General features: G+C 38.2%; 1 protein-coding gene across 2 annotated transcripts in view; it reads left to right on the top strand.

Moving 5' to 3' along the window:
• The window catches only part of kiaa0753 (KIAA0753 ortholog), an 84,711-nt gene that overhangs the window by 19,119 nt on the left and 45,450 nt on the right, over positions 1-20,142 (top strand). The window contains exons 4-9 of one of the 2 annotated variants that reach the window (XM_059973268.1): positions 6,861-6,967; positions 8,487-8,549; positions 9,625-9,846; positions 15,346-15,547; positions 16,898-17,112; positions 18,317-18,468. In XM_059973268.1, coding sequence (XP_059829251.1) covers positions 6,861-6,967; positions 8,487-8,549; positions 9,625-9,846; positions 15,346-15,547; positions 16,898-17,112; positions 18,317-18,468 — 961 coding nt within the window. The remainder of the gene's footprint in view (positions 1-6,860; positions 6,968-8,486; positions 8,550-9,624; positions 9,847-15,345; positions 15,548-16,897; positions 17,113-18,316; positions 18,469-20,142) is intronic. The other variant, XM_059973270.1, reaches the window with a different exon arrangement.

Consider the following 20,142-nt stretch of genomic DNA (forward strand, 5'->3'; position numbering starts at 1 on the left):
ACCAAGCACTGAAGTGTAAGCAAAGCAATAGCAAAGACAGACTTGAAGTTACCCCAAAGACTTTGCGTTACACCCGGCATTCAACATACCGCAGATTCTCTCTCTCCCTAATAAGGGAGAAAATGGTGTCTCCATTTTTCCAGCGAGCGGCAAGATATAACAACTCGCTGGTTTACAATGTTTAAAAAGTTTGGTACATCGCTTTTTTCGAGCTCCGTGCCCGAAGATTGCAAGAATCCTGGGCCCACAACAGATATCCTGACACCCCTGACGACACACGGGTCTCCTGTCATGATACCAATCTTCGATCCACCTGTCTCCGGAGCCCCGAGATCTTAGGCTTCTGAATTCAAGCCAGGCTCTCAGGCCGAACCCTTGGCATGCCGAACAACAGCCAGTCCTGAAACCCCGAGAATGTGTCCTATACCCGCAAAGAATCAAAGTCAGTGTGTAGCTCCAGGTCAGGGTCTTCAAAAGAGCCCTGAAAGAGAAAAATACAGATATTAGGGATGGAAATAGAGCTGTTTCCAAAGATGCAAACAATGGAATCACCGTTTAGTGCCATCTTAACTCCGCCTCTGTCTCCGTAACAAAGTCTTTCCATTTCTTGATGATTGACTTAACTGTATTCCAAGGGATATTAAGTGATTTGGAATTTTTCTTGTATCCATTTCCTTACTTGTGCTTTTCAATAACCTTTTCATCAAGTTGCTTAAAGTGTTCTTCTGACTTCATGGCGTTGTTTTTGCCAGGATACTGACTCACTAGCAGTTGGACTTTCCAAATAGAGATATATTTTTACTACAGTCAAGTGAAACACCTTGACTGCACACAGGTCTCCAAAAACAGGTCTCCATTTAACTAATTATGTGATTTTTAGGGCTGCACCAGTGATGATTTGTTGTGCCACATTAAAAGGATGTGAATACTTTTTATAGGCATTGTGTGTGTGTGTAGCTTGAGATTAATTTTCTTGCAGGTATATACAGAAAAATAAAGAGATACAATAGAGTTCAAGAAAAACTATACATGAATTAAAGGAATATATGTTATAGAGTCCTTAAAAGCAAGTCTGTAGGTTGTTGAATCATTTCAGACTTGAGGTGAGTTAAGTTATCCATGTCGGTTCAGAAGCCTGATGGTTGAAGGGTAGTAACCCTTCCTGAACCTGGTGACGTGGACTGAAGACTTGTGTGTCTTGTATCTGATGGTAGTAACGAGAAGAGAGCATAATCTGGAAGGTGACGGTTCTTGATGATGGATGCTGCTTTCTTGTGCAGCGCACCTTCTAAATGCACTTACTAGTGGGGAGAGCTTTCCCTGTGAAGAACTGGATTGTATTCACCACTTTCTGTAAACTTTTCTATTCCTGGGCATTAGTGTTTCCATACCAGTCTGCGATGCAACTAGTTAGGATACTATCCATTGAAGTTTGTCAAAGATTTAGTTGACATGCCAAATCTATGCAAATGTCTAAGAAAATAGACATATTCATTCATTTCCTATTTAAGTGGAATCATGCATTCATTTCCTTTTTATTAAGTTCAAAGTAAATTTATTATCAAAGTAGATATATGTAACCATATATAACCCTGAGATTCATTTTCTTGCAAGCAATCAGATAAAATCAATAAGCACAATAGAATCAAAGAAATACAACACCCAGCAGGAAATGTTAGATGTGTCTTTGAAAACGAGTCCAGTTCAGTGAGAACAGTTGAGTGATGGGGCAAGTAAAGTTGAGTGAAGTTATCGCCTCTGGGCTGATGGTTGAGCGTTAATAACTGTTCCTGAACCTGGTATTGCAGGTCCTGCGACAGCACTCAGTGATGGCAAAGGTGACAGCACTCAACAGCTCAATGGTGGGGAAGGCTTTACTCATGATATCCAGTACTCTCCATATCCACTACTTTTTGTAGGCTTTTCAGTACAAGGGGTTTGGTGTTTCCATACCAAGCCATGATGTAGCTGCAAATATACAGTACTGTCCACCACGTATCTAGAAGTTTGTCAAAGTTACAGATGATGTACGAAATCTTTGAAAACTTCTGACCAAGTAGAAGTACTGCCATGCTTTCTTGTGCCATGATACTTGTGTATTGAATCCAGGACATACCCTCTGAAATGATTACACTAAGGGACTTAAAGTTGCTGACCCTCTCCACCTCTGATCCTTTGATGTGGACTGGCTCATGGACTTCCGATTTCCTCTTCTTGAAATCAATAATCATCTTCTTGGTTTGCTGACATTAAGTGAGAGGTTGTTGTTGTAGCACCACTCAATCACCCTTGTATATGCTGATTTGTCACTATCCTTGATTCAACAGTGGTGTCGACAATGGTATTTATTAATTTGATGTGTTCAGAATTTGATGATCTAAGTTGTCTTTTTCAGGCATTCTTTATGATACACCAAACAGTGTATAATTTCCAAATTAGAATTACCAATTTATTTTGAGAGAGAAATTAATCAAAGGAGAGAATGAAATTCGGTGTGGTTTCCAAATTATAATAATTGTTATAATGACTTCTAAACTTGTTCTTCTTAATAGGTCAACAGGGAAGCAACAATGATTATTGACTCAGTCAGGGGAATGATTAATGCCTGAATTTGACTCATTCAATCAATTTTTATCTGTTTAGTTTGTATTATTTACACTAGTCATTAATCATACTATTGGATGAAGTAATTAACCCTTGTGTATGTAAATAACTTTCAACCAAGATTTGTTGATAACCATTAAATCATAATGAGCTGCACAAGAGCATAGCAATTGATGGAAAAAAGAACCATTTTTTTCCATTTTACATTTCGAAAATTATCCATTTTACATTTTGATAATTACATGGTGGTAGTAATGTAGTTATTGAGTTTTAATTAATTTTCACCAAACCAAATTCTGAGACCAAGAAAACTGCCTGTTGTAGAAGAGATCAGAATATGCTGGCTGTCAGTGGCTGTTGCGTTTGACTTCATATTTTGCCCTTGGAATGGGTGCTGAGACCGCATGATTACATAGAGTTAATGGGCTTGATGCACCTTGTAGATTTGACCATTCAGCTTTGAACGAGCTGTGCTTGGTTTATCCAATAAAACCTTACTCAGCTGAGTGGGTCGTGGACCTCAATTGAAAAGTAAGACCTTTGTTCTGAAACAAAAGCAATGGTGGAAACCCTCAGCAAATGTGACTGAGTGCATTTTGTTTTGGATTTTTGTTTTCTTTAATTTTTATTTTCTCCTTTTAATTAAGAGTCATCTATGTTTTATATGTTTTAAATTACAAGTTATATTTTAAAATAAATTTTACTTAAATTTATTTTTCCTCTTTTTAAATGTCCCTGAACATCAAGACAAGGGATCATCAGGCCAGTTCACGGAAAGCTCCTCAAAATGCACTATCTTCGGCCTTGTTACTGCTCCCAGGACAGCCAAGTAAAGCCTTTGGCTAAATTTGAATCTGTGGGACTGTAAAAAGTTAGCGTAGCAGCTGAGATTGGGAAGGTGGTGGCTGCAGGGCCCAGTTGGCTGAAACATGAGCTTGAACACAGTCTGTCCTGAAAAGGGAAGTTGTTGTGGCACTTAAGTCACTCATGGTGACTTAGTGTTAACAACTTGACTTATGCCTGAGATATTTTACATTAAACTACTTGGATAGCAAGAAAATGTAATGATCGTTACCCATTTCTGTTAGCAATATTTCCACATTTTATATAATCTAAGGTTTTATTGTTGATTTGGAGGAGCTGATTTTCCCTGTCTTTCTTCTAAAATGTAAAAATTGTCTTAATATGAGCTGCATATTATTTTTCTAGGATCCTTTACTGGAGGGCAGATTCACTTTCCTTAATCTTGTGGGAGCTCTCAAATCTAATTGACAAATTTGCGGATAGAGCAGTGGTCACCCATATTTTTTGCTCCGCAGAGTGGTATAATATTGACAATATTCTTGTGGACCAGCCAGTGGGGGCAGTGGGGGGGTGGGGATGTTAATTATGACCGGAATATAGGTGATAAGTCAAGTATAAGTCACTTATAAGTGCCTAATACACTCAATTTCTTTTCTAAAAGGGTTTATCTAACATTTAATATTAAACATACAGCGCATTATCTTCCTCGCATGAATATAGTGATAAGTCAATTATAACTCACTTATAAGTCAATAGCATCATAACATTTTAAGTAACATTTTGGATATTAAACACACGTGAACATATAAAATCATTGCAGCACACCAGTGAGAGGACAAGGTAAGGGCCGGAGGTCCCCGTACCAGGGCCGCGGTGGTCGCGGTCCGGAGAGAGCAATTGACCAAGCGAGGAGTGTAACGGGACGCATGCCTGACCCCCCTTGTAAGTAGGTAGGATCTATCGGCCAACAAAAGTTTGGCTCGAGGGATGACTTTAAGTAAATCGCAGCGAGGTAGCTGCTCTGTTACTTATGGAACCCTGAGCCCAGATTAGGTTGTCTGTGAATATTTTAGCACTGGGTTCCTCAAGAACATTCGGTGCGCTAAACAGGTTTAGAGGCGGCGCTGATCTGTCCACGCTCCAGGCCAGTAGCATTGGCACTTCTTGACAACCGTGTGAGGCGACCAGTTACCTGAGGCCAACCAGTGATCCCTGGCGTTTAGGTGACTGATGACCTTGCGTGCGTAATGACCTCGTGTGCGTTCACGTTCAATATTGGGCATGATGGAATGAGGAAAGGTGCAGCTAACTAATATCATTCATATCGCCAAATCATATCGTTTCCTCGTAGCCTGGTAGCACATGCTTTGCAGCCCAGTACTGGTCCATGGCCCAGTGATTGGGGACCACTGATATAGAGTAACCATATTATCTTAACTTCAATGTCTTTTTATCCTTTCAATATTCTTTCAGGATGTAAAAGGATTCTATAAAAAGATTCAGATTTATTTATCTGATGTACATGAAACATACTGTGAAATGCATTGTTTGCATTAATAAACAACACATGCTGGGACCAACCTGCAAGTGTCACCACACGTTCTGGCATGATCTTAGCATGCTCACAATCCATGGTAGTGCAATACAGAGCACAACAACCATCAAAACAACAACAGCAAAATAAGCTCATTTCCTCCCTCCTAGCCACTCACAGACAGTCCTCTGGTCCTCCAGTCTCCAGGCTTCACCATCGGGCTTTGACTTCCAGAAATCTGATTGACCTTTGGATTATGATGATTAGACTTGATCCCCGGACTAACCAATGACGGGACCTCATCTCCTGGCCTTGTACTCTGGGCTTGCTGACTGACCAGCCCTCTTGCCTCCTACTTGCATAAACATCTGATTCCAGGATCCGCCAACCTGGGACAGCCCAACATCCTCTGTCGCATGTCGAAGTTGCTGACCCTTTGAGCACAAAGTGGAGATCTAGACGCTAGATGTCCTTCTTCCCATGTCCACATTGTAGGCTTTGAAGTGCAGAGTAAATGTCTAGACCTGTCCATGTCACTGGACTTTGAATTTGAAGAACAGAGCAGAGACCGAGACTCCAGCCTGACCTCTAACCCCTCCACATTCCTGTCCCTAAACTGTAATCTGACCTCTAAATCCCCACATTACTGTCCCTAAACCCTAACTCTTCTCTCTGTCCCTAAAACCATTCCTATGAACTTAAAAAGCTAATTCTTAAGCTACAATCTTGAAAAGCTCAGCAATTAGAATTAAAGACTGACTACTGTTTTGTTTTATGGCTAGACATAACTTAATTCTATTATCAAACTGAGCAATGCATGGTTAGAAAGTTTCAATTTTTCATGGTCCCTATCATTGCATTTAGCATCTAGATGCTTAGTAATGCCTTGCTAGCCTTATATCCAGGTTATTCTTGAGCTTTTTGAGACTTTGCTCACATTTGCACTACGTCTTGACAGTGATATGCAATGATTTTGTGCCCTTAAGGCATGTCGTACTTCCAATTCCTTACAGGCTTTCATCCAGTCTATGCTAATGTAACCATCGTGGGTGGAGTACTTAAAACTTTCCATTCCCTACACAAATTTACCAGTATATTGGAAAACATCTCGGTGTGTGAATCATCGATATAACAAGGTGGAATATGTGGATTGATTCATTAAATCTTGTAATTTGTACGGCATTTTTAACAGTTAATTATTTTGCATACCCTATTTTAAGCATTTTGCTTTATTTGGTTGATGCCAGATTATCCATTTATTGGATACTACTATTATGTATTCCAGTGTACCTCTAAATATTCATGTAAATATACTCTACAGCTGCCATTGTTGATTGTAACTGTACAAAATATGTTTTTCAAACATTTGACCATGGAGTGGGTGTCTGAACTTATTCTGCCAATCACTGAGATTCTGGCTGTTTGTAACCTCAACTCCACGTTCCCATCTAGCAGTGTTAACTTTTCAATAGCAACTTTTGATAGTAAAGGCGTTAAATATCAAGTTCAAGTATTGGACTCCCTTTGTTAATGATGACATTACCTGGGACATAGGAGGTATGATTGTTATTTGCCACTTTACTGACCTAGCCCAGAGGTTGTTCAGCTTTTGCTTCATTGTGGGCAAGGTCTGGTTCTTGAGGAGATGTGCAACTATCCTTGAGCAACCCCTGCTCTGCTGAAAATAGAAGAAAAGCCATTGATAAAACATAGGGATGGTTGCATATTGAACTTTGCACCAAGGAATCCCTGCACTGATCTGCAGAAGATGAAAGGATTTATCTTCAACAAATAAGAAAAGCACGAAATACAAATACGAAAAAATACGAAATGAATCAAAGCAGGAATATACTGTAATTTTGAAATATTTATTGTTTTGGTAATGTCTCTTTTATAAGCTATAATAATTACTTTTTAGAAAAATCAGTGGATGTCCTGGATCCTGACGAAGAGCGCAGAATACAAGTAAAAAGACAGGAACAAGCCACTCGTGCAGCAAGGATGCTGTATGTTCTGCAGCAGCAAGTGAGACCCAATTTAAATTTTTGCAATTGAATTTAATAGTAGGGATTTGTTGATCATGGATCAAATCCTGATCCACAATGTTTGAAAACTTACTACCCCAAGATCGAAAGATTAACAAAAAGGACTTTTCATATGCTATTTTGCCATTTGCAAGGGCAGAAAAGCTTGGTTGGAAAAATATGCTTTTTATTTGTTTAATCCAATAAAACCATGATAACTTATGATCCTCAAATTTTAACCAACTAGATACTGATTTTATGAAGGTTATTGGCTGTGCGCAAAAACCCCCCCCCATCATTCTAAGCTGAGTCTTAAATTTTAAAAAAACAATAAAAATCTGTTGATTTTAAACTGAAATAAAAACAGAAATTGCTGGAAGCATCAGATCAGGCAGTATCTGTGGATAGTGAAACAATTAAAGTTTCAGATGAATTACCTTTAATCAGAACTAGGAGAAGATAGAAACCAAACAGGTTTTAATTTTCAGAGGAAGAGAAAGGGTGGAGGGAACAAAAGGAATGTCTGTGATAGGATGGATTCTGAGAGGGTCTGAATGATTTTAAAAGTAAGTGTTGATTCCATATGAATAGAAAATGCTGGAAATATTCAGCAAGTAAGATAGCATCTTAGAAGGAGAAACAAGGAAAGTCAGAGAGGGAGCACTTCATTAGGATTGAAAACTCCCTTTCCCTTTCTTTCCCCCGTTTTTCTTTCCCTGTTCTCTTGCCGCAAATACTACCTGATCTGCTGAGTGTTTTCATTTATCTTAGATTTCCAGCATCAATCTTTGATACTTCTTATACTGGTATTCCTGTTATTTGGGCGAGGTTCATGAAAACTCGTTAATTGCCGCTGGTTTGTATGGAGGAGAGAAACAAAATAATGCTGTTTCTGTGACATACAGAACTCTGCAGTTGCTAGTAATTTGAAATAAAATTAGAATACCCAAAATTTGCAGGAAACATTTATGGGTAAATCATCAACCTGAAACATCAATTGTTTTCTCCACCGATGGTACCTGACCTGCTAATAGTTCTAGCATTTTACATTCGATCATAGAATCTCCACTTTTGGGGACATGGAATTTTCCATGAATGAATGTATCTAGCAGCTCCTTTCACACTTGAAGGTTTCCTGGTTTGAATGACCCATTCACCTACATAAATGTTTATGGTTCAAGTTGCAGTAAAAAGCTAGATTGCACTGTAAGTCCTAATTAATTTGTTGAAGTTTTATTGGAAATTCATATTTATGGAGGTGAACTGGAGATAAGTTTGCCAAATAGAGAGAGTATTGTTTGTATTGAGTCCAGAATATTGTAAATATGTGTTTACATTTCATTGTTTGGACAATGTACCTTTTGAGATGCTCTGAATTAAATACCTCATGAAAATCTAGCTCTCAACATGTTCTATACAAATATTTCTCATGAGTAAATTAGAAATTTAAATAATAATTGCATTAGATTTTCATACCATTAGTGTAAATATTTTTCTTTGATGTACCTATCTTAATTAAGGTAAACGAAATACAGGAAGCAATTGACAAACAAGGAGCACATAAGGTGAAACACACCAAAAAAGTAAGAAATTTAAATATTCAGATTTTCGTTAGATTACTTTGGAATCTGATTTCTCTTTGTAGTTTAAAAATTAAAGTGTACCCCCTTTGTTCTTAATTGAATGGTAGAGTATTTTTATTTCTTTCAAGGGCAGAGTTAATCTTTGTAATAAAGCCTTAATAAAAACAAATTTATTTGGAAATATTTGCCCTGGTTTGTTTCCTGTCAAAGTAACATTGTGACTAATGATACTTATTTACACATTCATGATGTTGCAAATTCAGGCTGGCAGAATTCAAATAACCAAAATTAGTATCCAAATCGTTCTGCTCTATCATCAGGTTGGTAAAAATTGTAAATCTGATATAAGCCTCACTACTTTATTGCATTGAATAAGTGGGTATGTATTTGTACAGCAGAAACCAAATGAAACTTGGCACAGAAAGTCAACAGTCAACCCTTGTCTATATCAAACTATGTACTGTTTTGATAACCTGATCATTGTTCCTGTTATTATTATCAATCATTTTTTCTTGGGGTGAAAAATAAATGTTCCTATGGAATATCATTCTTCTTTGTTTTTCACTCTTCCTCTATATAATCCAGACAAAATAAAAATCCAATTAGTTTTCTCCATCTTGCTTGCTGTTCGTGATTTAATATTGAATATGACCATCCTGTTTTACATTTCCTTCTCAGTTGTTGCAGTGTCAATCTCATGATAATTTGGTTTGATAAAGGAGATTTGAAATTGTCTTTTCTGTTTACTTGACTCCCAGATAATTAATATTTCCTTCATTGCATTATTATTCACTATTACCCTACAAATAAAAAATATTAAATCAATATCAGCAAGGAGAAACACTGTTTAAAGGCAGACAAAGTCAAATGTCATAGTAACATTTGTTAAGTTGGAAAATGTGGTGCCCCTTAATTCCTTTTGTAGTGATTGCACTATTGTCAAAACTTTTTGCTGAAAATTAATTTATTTTTCAAAAGCATGTGAAAATAATCGATTCCACCCAGTGTAATATTATTGACTTAACTTCTTGTAGAAGTGTCACTGACTGATATTATGCATTTATATGTGTTCCAGTCTCGAGCCATGTCTCAGTTAGCAGCTGCACACAGAGGTGCTGTCCGTGCCTTACAGATGTTTGTTGGTCAGCTTTCTGGGCAATCAGAACTTCAGATTCCAACCTACTACAAGGAGCTAGGGCATGTGATTCGACAACTTTCTCTATGTTCTGCCAGACTGGAAAACAATACTGATTCTTCCATACCAGAAGCAGTTACAGATATTCTGCATCAAGTTGAGGTAAGTGTCAAGTGAAAACATAAGAATAATTGAGATAGGACACTGTTAAAATGATTAAGTCCCTAAAGTGAAACTTAAAATTCGAAGTGCCTGTGTACTGTGGGCAACTTCATAGTGTTTGTGGACTTACAAACTATTCTAGCCATAAGTTCAACAGTCATTTCTTTTTCATAGAGCCACTCAGAAAGAGAACAGGACCTTCAGGCCACTGTATCCAGCCAGCAGATGACTTAGTAGGTTAACCCCATTTTCCAGCTTCCTTCGCCATGGGGTTTCAATTATAGTGGATTCTGCTTAATTGAGACACATTGAGACCAGTACATTTTGGCCCATTTAAGCAGCTGCCCCAATTAGCCAAAGTTTCATGGAAAAAATTAAAAAGGTATAAGAAACAGCTATGGTTTAATTGAGTAAGAAATTATGTGTTTACATGAAATATAGAACAAATTAGAACACCTAGTGCAGGTAATTTACTGCTTTCAATGATTGAACCTTCAGAATCTTAAATTTCTTTGTAACATTCAAGATGATTGTCCATACTTTCAAATTCTTCATAGTTCATAACTTATTGAAGGAGTGAAATCATTTCCTTTTCATTCATGGCTGTATCTGGCATCTCCAAGCCTAAATGCCTGAGACCACAGTGTGTAAAATGGTTCTGAATTGTCTTTAACTGCTTATTTCTTGCCAACTCAGTGACAAAAATCACAAACGAGAAAATCTGCAGATGCTGGAAATCTGAGCAACACACATAAAATGCTGGAGGAACTCAGCAGGCCAGGCAGCATCTGTGGAAAAAAGCACAGGTCCTGCCAAATGGTTTTGGCCTGAAACATCAACTGTGCTTTTTTCCATAAATGCTGTCTGGCCTGATGAGTTCCTCCAGCATTTTGTGTGTCTTGTGTGACAAAAATCACTGCTTTTTGAACACAAATGCAACTGATGGTATTTAAAAAAAATTTGCTGTAAGTACCATGTAATGTCTAATAGCCACGCAAGTGCATGCAATTGATGCTAGATAGAAACTGTTCGGCAACAATCTCCTGTTCCAATTAAGCGGCATATTATCCCAAATAAACAATGGGAATGCTAGCAACAATGCGAGCAACTGCATTACTGCCTGGTTCGGAAATTGTACCATCTCGGATCGCAAGACCCTGCAGCGGATAGTGAGGTCAACTGAGAAGATCATTGGGGTCTCTCTTCCTGCCATCACGGACGTTTATTCTACATGCTGCATCGGCAAAGGAAACAGTATTATGAAGGACTCCATGCACCCCTCATACAATCCCTTCTCCCCCCACTGACCACTTGCACTTGGGGTCTGCCCTTAATCCTTAATGTGTGCAACTGTGATGGTGTAGGGAGAGTGTCGTACACGCACCACAGGAGGAAAAAAATACAGAAGGGCTCCAGTCTCCAAAGCTCTGCCCAAGTGATCTTGCGCTTGGGAAAATCCCATTTCATCCAAGTGCCCTGTGACCCCAACTCCACTGCCTTCGATACCTGCCTTTCTTCCTCACAGTTCCATACCTCTGCCTGGACCATGTCTCACCTATCCCTTGCACTTGCTGTCCCCCATCTTGGATGTGTGCTGAGCCAAGGCCTTGCCATCCCAGGCGTGGGTTACCAATGATGTCTCTTAATTGCAGGGAGCTCGTTGTCTGGTCTGTGGCCAAGTTGGCAGCTCACTTTCAGCTCTGTCTTGCTGTGACTCCTGCTTTATTTATTAGCTTGTCATCAGTGCTCACTGTTAACACAACTCTACACTTTACCAACTTGAACTCCTCCCCTACCATTGACTACGGGAGCTGTAGCTGGCCTGATCTTATGTAGAAAAACTTGGGGGGATCGTCTGCCACCTCCACAGGTGCTTGTTGACTTTCTTCTCAATGCCATCTTCAGTGGTCATGGGGAACTCGTACACCATGAAAAGCTAGAGCTGCCTTGGTAGGAGACCATGTTTGTACAGCCATTGTCTTAAATTTACCAGGGAGAATGGTTTTGTCGATATTCTTCAGCCACTCTTTAGCTGCTTTACAGTGTCAGTGATGTTGGCGCTGTCCAACATTGCTGCATTAAACCACTTTCCAAGTCACTTTACCGGTTGTCCTCTATGAATAGAATGATTTCTCCCTGTACTTGAAGACTGAACTTGCTAGTAACCTTGCCCTTTTTGATCACCATGCATCTGGATTTCTTGGCCTTGAAGGTTATCCTAGCCCAGGTAGCGATGTTGTCCAGGTTTTCCAATACCCATCTTGCTTGGACATTTGTTACAGTGATTACTGTGATATCATCCATGAACCCCTGTATTTCAGATTGTTGGATGCCGGGCTCCACCACTGGGCCTCAGGTTACGTCTGCTGCTGCTGATATGAGGACTTTCATACCCATGACAAGATGGGGGAGAAGGAACGGCCTTTTTGGAGGTCTTGCCAGCTAGTTGTAAAGTGGGCTGAAGTGAAGCGTAGCCTGAATCCTCCTCGGTAGCTGGTGGTCATGGGTCACATTACTGGCGGGATATGGTAGTGGCCCTGCTCAACATGGATGAGGGCGTGTGGAATTGATCTGTAGGCGTTGGCTAGCTCTAATCAGACGACTGTTAGGCTGCCTTTCTTCTGCCTGGCCTCACAGATCAATTGGCTGATTATTGAGGTGATCAAGGTACCCAGGATGCTAACTTTCTGAATGGGTGTGTTGATATAATGGCTCTCCATTAAGTAAGAGTTGAGCCTTCTCGCAAGCACCAAGAGGAATATCTTGCACTCCACACTTAGGAGGGAAATTGTACTAAACTAGGTGATTGTAGAGGAATCTTCTTCCTTGGGAACAAAGCATCTCTCAGCTATATTTCAACTTGGTGGGAGAGAGGCTTTGGTCCAAATTATCCTCATTATCTTCCACAACCTCCAGAGGAGTTTTAGGCATTTCTTATGTACCTAGTAGGGTATACCACTTGGTCCTGGGGCAGCAGATGACTTTACTCTCTTGATGATATTCTACTCTGGGATCTATGCTATCAATTTCTTTTTGGTGATTTTGTAGTCTTCAGTATGATCTTCCTCAGCCTTCTCCACTCCAAGGAGATCAAGATACTTTCTAATACTTGCTGTTCATTATGTATATCCTAGCCTAATCAGTGCTTTCAAAATGCACTGTCTTGCATTTTTCAGGATTAAGTTATACTTGCCATTTCTGTCTGTCTTGCCAACTTATCAATATTCTTACATGACTGAAGATTACCCTCCTGATTAATACAATGACACTAATTTTTGAGGGAACTGAGAGTTTGATTATCATATCTCTGACATTCATATTAAATCTATATAACAAACAATCAGGATCCCGGCATTGATTGCAGCTTCCAATCACAAAAGCAATCCATGACCATTACTCTCATCCTCCAATTGCCATGTTAATTTCATTCGCAATTTACCAAATTGATTTTGATCCATTTTATTCTTTTGGACCAGTTTCCTGGGTGTGACTTAACCAAAAACCATGTTAAGAAACATGTAGACTATATTCTTCTGCCATACTTAAACCCATTTGTTTTGCATTCCTTCTTTCAAGTTCAACTATTCTTGACCATTTTGATGATTAAGTTAGGGATAGGATGGGAAAAGGAGAAATTTATACTCCCAATAGTTGCAGAATAGAATTCAGTCAATGATTATCTGCATTGCCATCGTTCCTACCTGTGGTCACCCAGCAATATCTGATTCATTATTATTTCATTGTGCAAATGTGTGGTTTACCATGTCCAGAATAATTCATCAAAACATTACTCATAATTTGAAAGGTTTTTTTTAAAGGTATGAAAATACCATTTCTTCCCCATTTATCATTGATGATAGAAAACAGTGGCATCCTATTCACTAATACCATCCACATTCATATATCCATATTGGTAAAGAATGCAACCCATTTACTAGTTATAACAGTATAGCTTGTACTTGTTAAGTGTGCAGGTTATTTTGGGGAAATCATTAAGTTCTTCACCTTGTAAATTCTTGCAAAGTTTGAATTGCTTAGTATGTTGAAATCTTGCAAGCAAGAGGTCATTTTGGTGAGGAAGAAGCTCTTTTGAAATTAGCCATTTGTTTTGCTGAATCAATTGTAGTTTCCTGGGCACTAAATGCCCTGAAGAGTTTCTGCTGTCATTAATAGTTTTCCAGCAGCTATGAGTCTGGCTGACGGGGAAAAAAAAAAGCTGTGATTAAGCCCAGAGGCAGTATTGCCAATGATTTGATGTACATCATAGTGATCAAGCTTCATAAGTGGTTGAGATCTGGGTTGTGTTTGACCAACCACTTATCACGGATAAATACTGTATATATAGTGTTAGCATCAATGCATTTGCTGTAAGTGGTGGGGATGATGTACAAAGTTGTTTTAATGTCATCAATTTCACATGTGAAAGAACTGTGAATAAATATCTTGGGTATGATGAACAAGGAATATTAGTTCTGACAATATTGACAATAAAATTGGTCAAAACTAGAATAAAACAAGAAACCAACTTTAAAAAAATATGAATAATAATAGATGCTACATTTCAACTTGAACTGGCATATAAAGGCACAATTAAAATACTCAAACTTATATTTAGTGTAATAGCAAATTGAAAATAAAAAAAAACAAAATTGTATGCCAAGGCAATGAATTGTTTTATTTAATGTACAGCAGTTTTCATCAAACTCTGGCCCTAAGTCATCTTAGGGTAGCCTCAAAATATTGTAGGGGAACAGTTGAGAGGACAATATTGGTTTCTGCAATTCTTTTCTGAAGGTATTTTCTAACAATGCTCATTTTTTGCAGATGCTTTATAGCATGGAAACAGGCCGTTTGGCCCAATTGCTCCATACCAGTGAAAACTGTCATCTGAGCTAGTCCCGTTGGGCCAAATTCAGACCATATCTCTAAACCTTTCCTATCCATGTACTTGTTCAAGTGCATTTTAAATGTTAAGCACTCTCTCAACTACTCCCCCTGCAACTTATTCCATATACTGACAAGCCAGAGGTGAAAAGGTTCCACACCTCCCCTTCCAGGTTCTTATTAAACTTTTTCCTATTATGTTTGAAGTATCAATTGATCAGATTCCATAAGGCAGTTGCATTTATTTTTTGATATTGACCATCAATGTTGTATCTTGTCGACTCATGATGATAATAAGGAACAATATCAATGTGATTTCATATTGTTTCCTTAATAAACTGAAGTCAAAATCTGTGGCTTCATGGGCCAGTGAACAGTAAGTTATAATGATTCTTATGATTCTCCCATAATTTGCTAAACTTCAGCCTACAGAGACCTATACTTACCACAACAGAAAGAAAATTAAAGCAGTAATCATTTTGGTTTCACAGAAATCTGCAAGCAGATCATGTAGCCACTCTAATCATGGGTTTGTTTTTGGAAGTAGCTGGAGTGGGAATTAATGTAATAGTTTGCCAGTGAAACCAAAGATCTTTTACTTTGTGAACTTATTAGGGTTTTGATTCACTGCTTGGGAAACATCATGCTCAAACAAAATCAAATCAAATGCCACAGAATGCCCACAGTGTTTCTGCGCCAAAGAGAAAAAGATGCTCAGATAGGCACAGAAGCCACTCTGCTGAAAGAGAGCGAACTTCACCAATCACAAAGAATAATATTTTAAGTGCACCCAAAGGATTGCCTCCACTTAAGATTGGTAAGTCCCTTATTTTACGGTCACTAAGTAAGATGAATAAAAATGGAAAAGAAAGAATTTAGAATGATGTCAGTATTGTCTATAGATGAATGCTGGTAGGAAACAATCTGAAATGGTATTTGAGAGGCAATTGTAAAGTTACTTCTGCCTAAATTTGACTGCTAAAATCATGCCATTTCATGTTTAGTAATATGAATAAGATGAATCCTAGGAAACAATACTCAAATTGACTTCTTCCCCCTTTCTTTCCTTTCTGATCTTTTCCCCATTCCTTTCCAATCCTGGGGAAGGGTCTCAGCCCAAAACGTTGACTGTTTATTCCTCTCCATAGATGCTGCATGACCTGCTGAGCTTCTTCGGCACATTGTGTGTATTGCTCTAGATTTCCAGCATTTGCAGTACCTCACTGTGTCTTGATCAGAGCATTATACAATTTAACTGGTCTTCCTTCTAATTTGTACTCTTCTAGATAAGATCTTGATCAATATTAAGCTTTGAGAATACTGAGACTCATGGGTATATTTCAGCCTCTTTCTTCGTAATCAATATAATTCATGGAACATTTGCTCTTTCCACCTTTCATTGTCAATTGTCATTTAAAAATTATCAGCTTTGAACTTCACATGTCAATTGGCCTCATGCTTGGCTCATCTATCTTGTTCTGCAATAAGTGAATACCTCCTTGGTTTCTGTTCTCCATTCTGAATTGGCATTATCTGGAAATCTGAATGAGTTTTTTAAAAACTAAATGAAATAATTTGAAAATAAATGTATTATTGCACTAATTAATTCCTTCATACCTCTAACACAATAACAAGCCTTTAGCTGATAGATCATCCAGCTCCAAGATTATGTAATCTGCACATCTTTAATCTTAATAAATAACTCCTGAGCAGTTCAGTATTTTTACTTTACATATATTATGCAAACATTCTTGCTGATGTGAACTGGTTGGTAACTCATCAATTGGACTCTCTTGACTCTTGGTTTTTGCTTAGCCTCCAAGTTAACAGTGCAATTAAATGTAATAATTCTTAACTAGTTTGCTGTAATCTGTGAGTTTCCATTTCCTAAATTTTAAGTGTAACTGGTTTTTGCTTCAAAAACAACATCAAATGTTCTTTAATGTTAAAATATTGGTTGGAAATGAAAAGTAATTTTGCTTCTTCCTATAGATGCTGCCTGGCCTGCTGCGTTCCACCAGCATTTTGTGTGTGTTGCTAGTAAAATTACCATTTTATATGACTGAATTAAGTTTTATTAATTTACTTGGAGAACAATGATTAAAATATTTACTGGATTTTTATACTATTCAGTAAAATGATTCTCTAAAATAAATGTTTTGCACAGATGAAAATTGGCATGTTCCTGAATCTTCCAGACCACAGCAAAGCAGTAGAGAGTCCCTAACACCCTATTTGGAACCACAGCAAGAAGATGACCCTCCAACCCCTGATAGGAATGCTGCATTGAAGGATGGATTAGAAGCTTTACAGCACATGGGAACCTTGCATAAATTTTTTGCAGAGAAAACAAGAACTAAGAAAGGAGTGCTGCTGCCATATGTAAGTTTCATATGATGATTGTACTATGGTTTTATTATGAGGATGATTTGGTGCTTTCTTCTGTGCAGACCATGCTGATGATTTTATGAATAATGTCTGTATTTCCTTTTTCCTATGTTGCAAACACATCATCATTCAAAAAAAATGATGCAGAACTTATTACAATGAATGGTTCTCAATGGTAATCCTCATCAATGAACTATATATTTGTCTGTCAATTTCAGCTTTATTCCTACAACATTATTGCTTTAGTATTACCATTATATTTAAGAATGTAAATCAGGCCTTGTAATTGGAAAGAGAGTGTATACGATACAACAGTGACCAAACTTAAGCAGTTGATGCCTCCCTTGAACTTTAATGTCTAAATCAGCTTGCGTCATTTCTAATGATAGGCCATTATCCTAATTGTATCTTTCTCCCCTTTTTCATTTTGCTAAACATTGTCAGCATTTTTCTGATTTTATTTTAATTAGGAGTATTTTGCTTTCATATAAATTCTATATAAACATCTTAATGACTATTTGATAGTATGATGCAATGGAATTTCTCATGGCAGTGAGAAATTGATGAACTATTTTAATTTGATGCTGATTTCTAGTTTAGTTACAAGTCAACAAAAATGAATGAGATATTCAAAAAAATCAGATGATATTTCATCAGGGAAAATATATTTTAAACATATTAGTCAGAATGCTCTGCTATAGGTAATTTTCTTTTTGCTAATATGTTTAATGCAGCTCAAACAGGAATTGCCTATAAATGTGAGAAGGCAGTAGTTTCGAATTCCACATTCTGGAGCTTGATTTTGGCTTTACACTGGTTCACACACAATCATAGGCAAAGTGAAGCAAGATTCCGACCAAAAATTTAATTGTTTATAATGATTCACCTAGCTGTTAACATAAAAACATTCACCCAACATTTGTATGCAAATGTCAGTTGCATACACAATGCCGGTTAGAAATAAATATAGACAGTAACTGAGATACTACTCATCTTGAACTAGTCAGAGTTCCTTTCAAAATGAATTCAAAATGTACTTTTGCATGTCTGTAAGATACATTTCTGCCCTTTGAATATCAGTAATAATGAAATTGTAAGATTTTTCATCGTATTTCATTGAATTTGTTGCTTATATTAAGAAGTTCCATCCATTCCGTTTCATGTTTATTTTTCTTACAATTTATGAAATTAATTTCAGCAGCATAAACAGAAGAAAATGCTTGCAATGCATGCCTGCTTTCAGAAAGCTACAGTGTCTTCAGAACTGAAGAAGAATCAAGGACCACTTAAAGACAGCAAACATCCTTCAATTCCACAATGTCCCAACCCTATTCCAATGTCATCTAAACGGTTAGTAACCACATAACATTGTGTTGCATTGCACTGACAGCTAGTTAGTGGTTCTGTTCATAGTACTGACCAGCTTCAATGCATGCAACTGCATTCTCCTTATTTCTATAGCTATGCACTGCTGTTTGGAAATGGAGGAAGCACTCTGACCTCTGAATCCACCCTGAACTTACTACTAAGTTCAGGGATATTCCATTCAGGGATTTCCAAATAGTAGCTGGGACATGGACCACAGATTACAACAGGAAATAGAAAAGGTGTGGCAAAAAGGCAAAGTTATGATAGTCATGGGAGATTTTAATATGCACGTCGATTAGGAAAATCAGATTGGTAATGGATCTCGAGAGTGAGTTTGCCTGTAAGATGGCTTTATAGAGCAGTTTATCATTGAACCTACTAGGGGATCAGCTATACTGGATTGGGTGTTATGTAATGAACTGAAGGCGATTAGGGAGTATCAGCCTTCACTGGAAGACACTAACAGTGTGCCAGATGTGTAGTATGTGAAGGAAGAGAAGTGAGTGTAGTTACTATTACAAAGGAGAAGGTGCTCAAAAAGCTGAAAGACTTTAGTCATGCAGACCAGATGAACTGCACTCTAGGCTTCTGAAAGAGGTAGCAGTAGAGATTGTGGAAGAATTAGCAATGATCTTTCAAAGATCATTGGACTCTGGCATGGTGCCAGAGGACTGGAAAATTGCAAATGTCACCCTACTCTTTAACGAAGAAGGAAGGAAGCAGAAGGGAAACTATAGACCAGTTAGCCTGATCTCAGTGGTTGGGATGATGTTGGAGTCGATTGTTAAGGATGAGGTGATGGAGTACTTGGTGACACAGGACAAGACAGTACAAAGTGAGCATGGTTTCCTTCAGGGAAAATCCTGCCTGACAAACCCGTTGGAATTCTTTGAGGAGATTACAAGGAGAATAGATAAAGGGGAGGCAGTGAATGTTGTATATTTAGACTTTCAGAAGGCCTTTGACAAGGTACCACATATGAGGCTAAGAGCACATGGTATTACAGGAAAGTCACTAGCATTGGCTGTTCGGTAGGAGGCAGCGAGTGGGAATAAAAGGATCCTTGTCTGGTTGGCTGCTAATGACTAGTGATGTTCTGCAGGGGTCAGTGATTTAGATGATGGAATAGATGGCTTTGATGCCAAGTTTGCAGATGATACGAAGGTTGGTGGAGGGGCAGGTAGTGTTGAGTAAACAGTTAGGTTGCAGAAGGACTTCGACAAATTAGGAGATTGGGCAAGGAAGTGGCAGATGAAATACAATGTTGGAAAATATATGATCGTGCATTTTGGTAGAAGAATAAATGTGCAGTCTATTTTCTAAACAGGAAGAAAATCCAAAAACCTGAGATGCAAAGGCACTTGTGCAGAACACCCTGAAGGATAACTTGCAGGTTGATTCGGTGGTGAGGAAGGCAAATGCAATGCTAGCATTCATTTCAAGAGGTCTAGGGATGTGATGCTGAGGCTTAATGAGGCACCGGGGAGGGCACACCTTGAGTATTGTGAACAGTTTTGGGGTCCTCATCTATGAAAAGGTGTGCTGGCATTGGAGAGGGTCCAGAGGAGGTTCACAAGGATGATTCTGGGAATGAAAGGATTATCATATTAGGAACATTTGATGGCTCTGGGTCTGTACCCACTGGAATTTAGAAGG

Source organism: Hypanus sabinus, chromosome 6 (assembly GCF_030144855.1).
Source record: "Hypanus sabinus isolate sHypSab1 chromosome 6, sHypSab1.hap1, whole genome shotgun sequence".
NCBI lineage: Eukaryota > Metazoa > Chordata > Chondrichthyes > Myliobatiformes > Dasyatidae > Hypanus > Hypanus sabinus.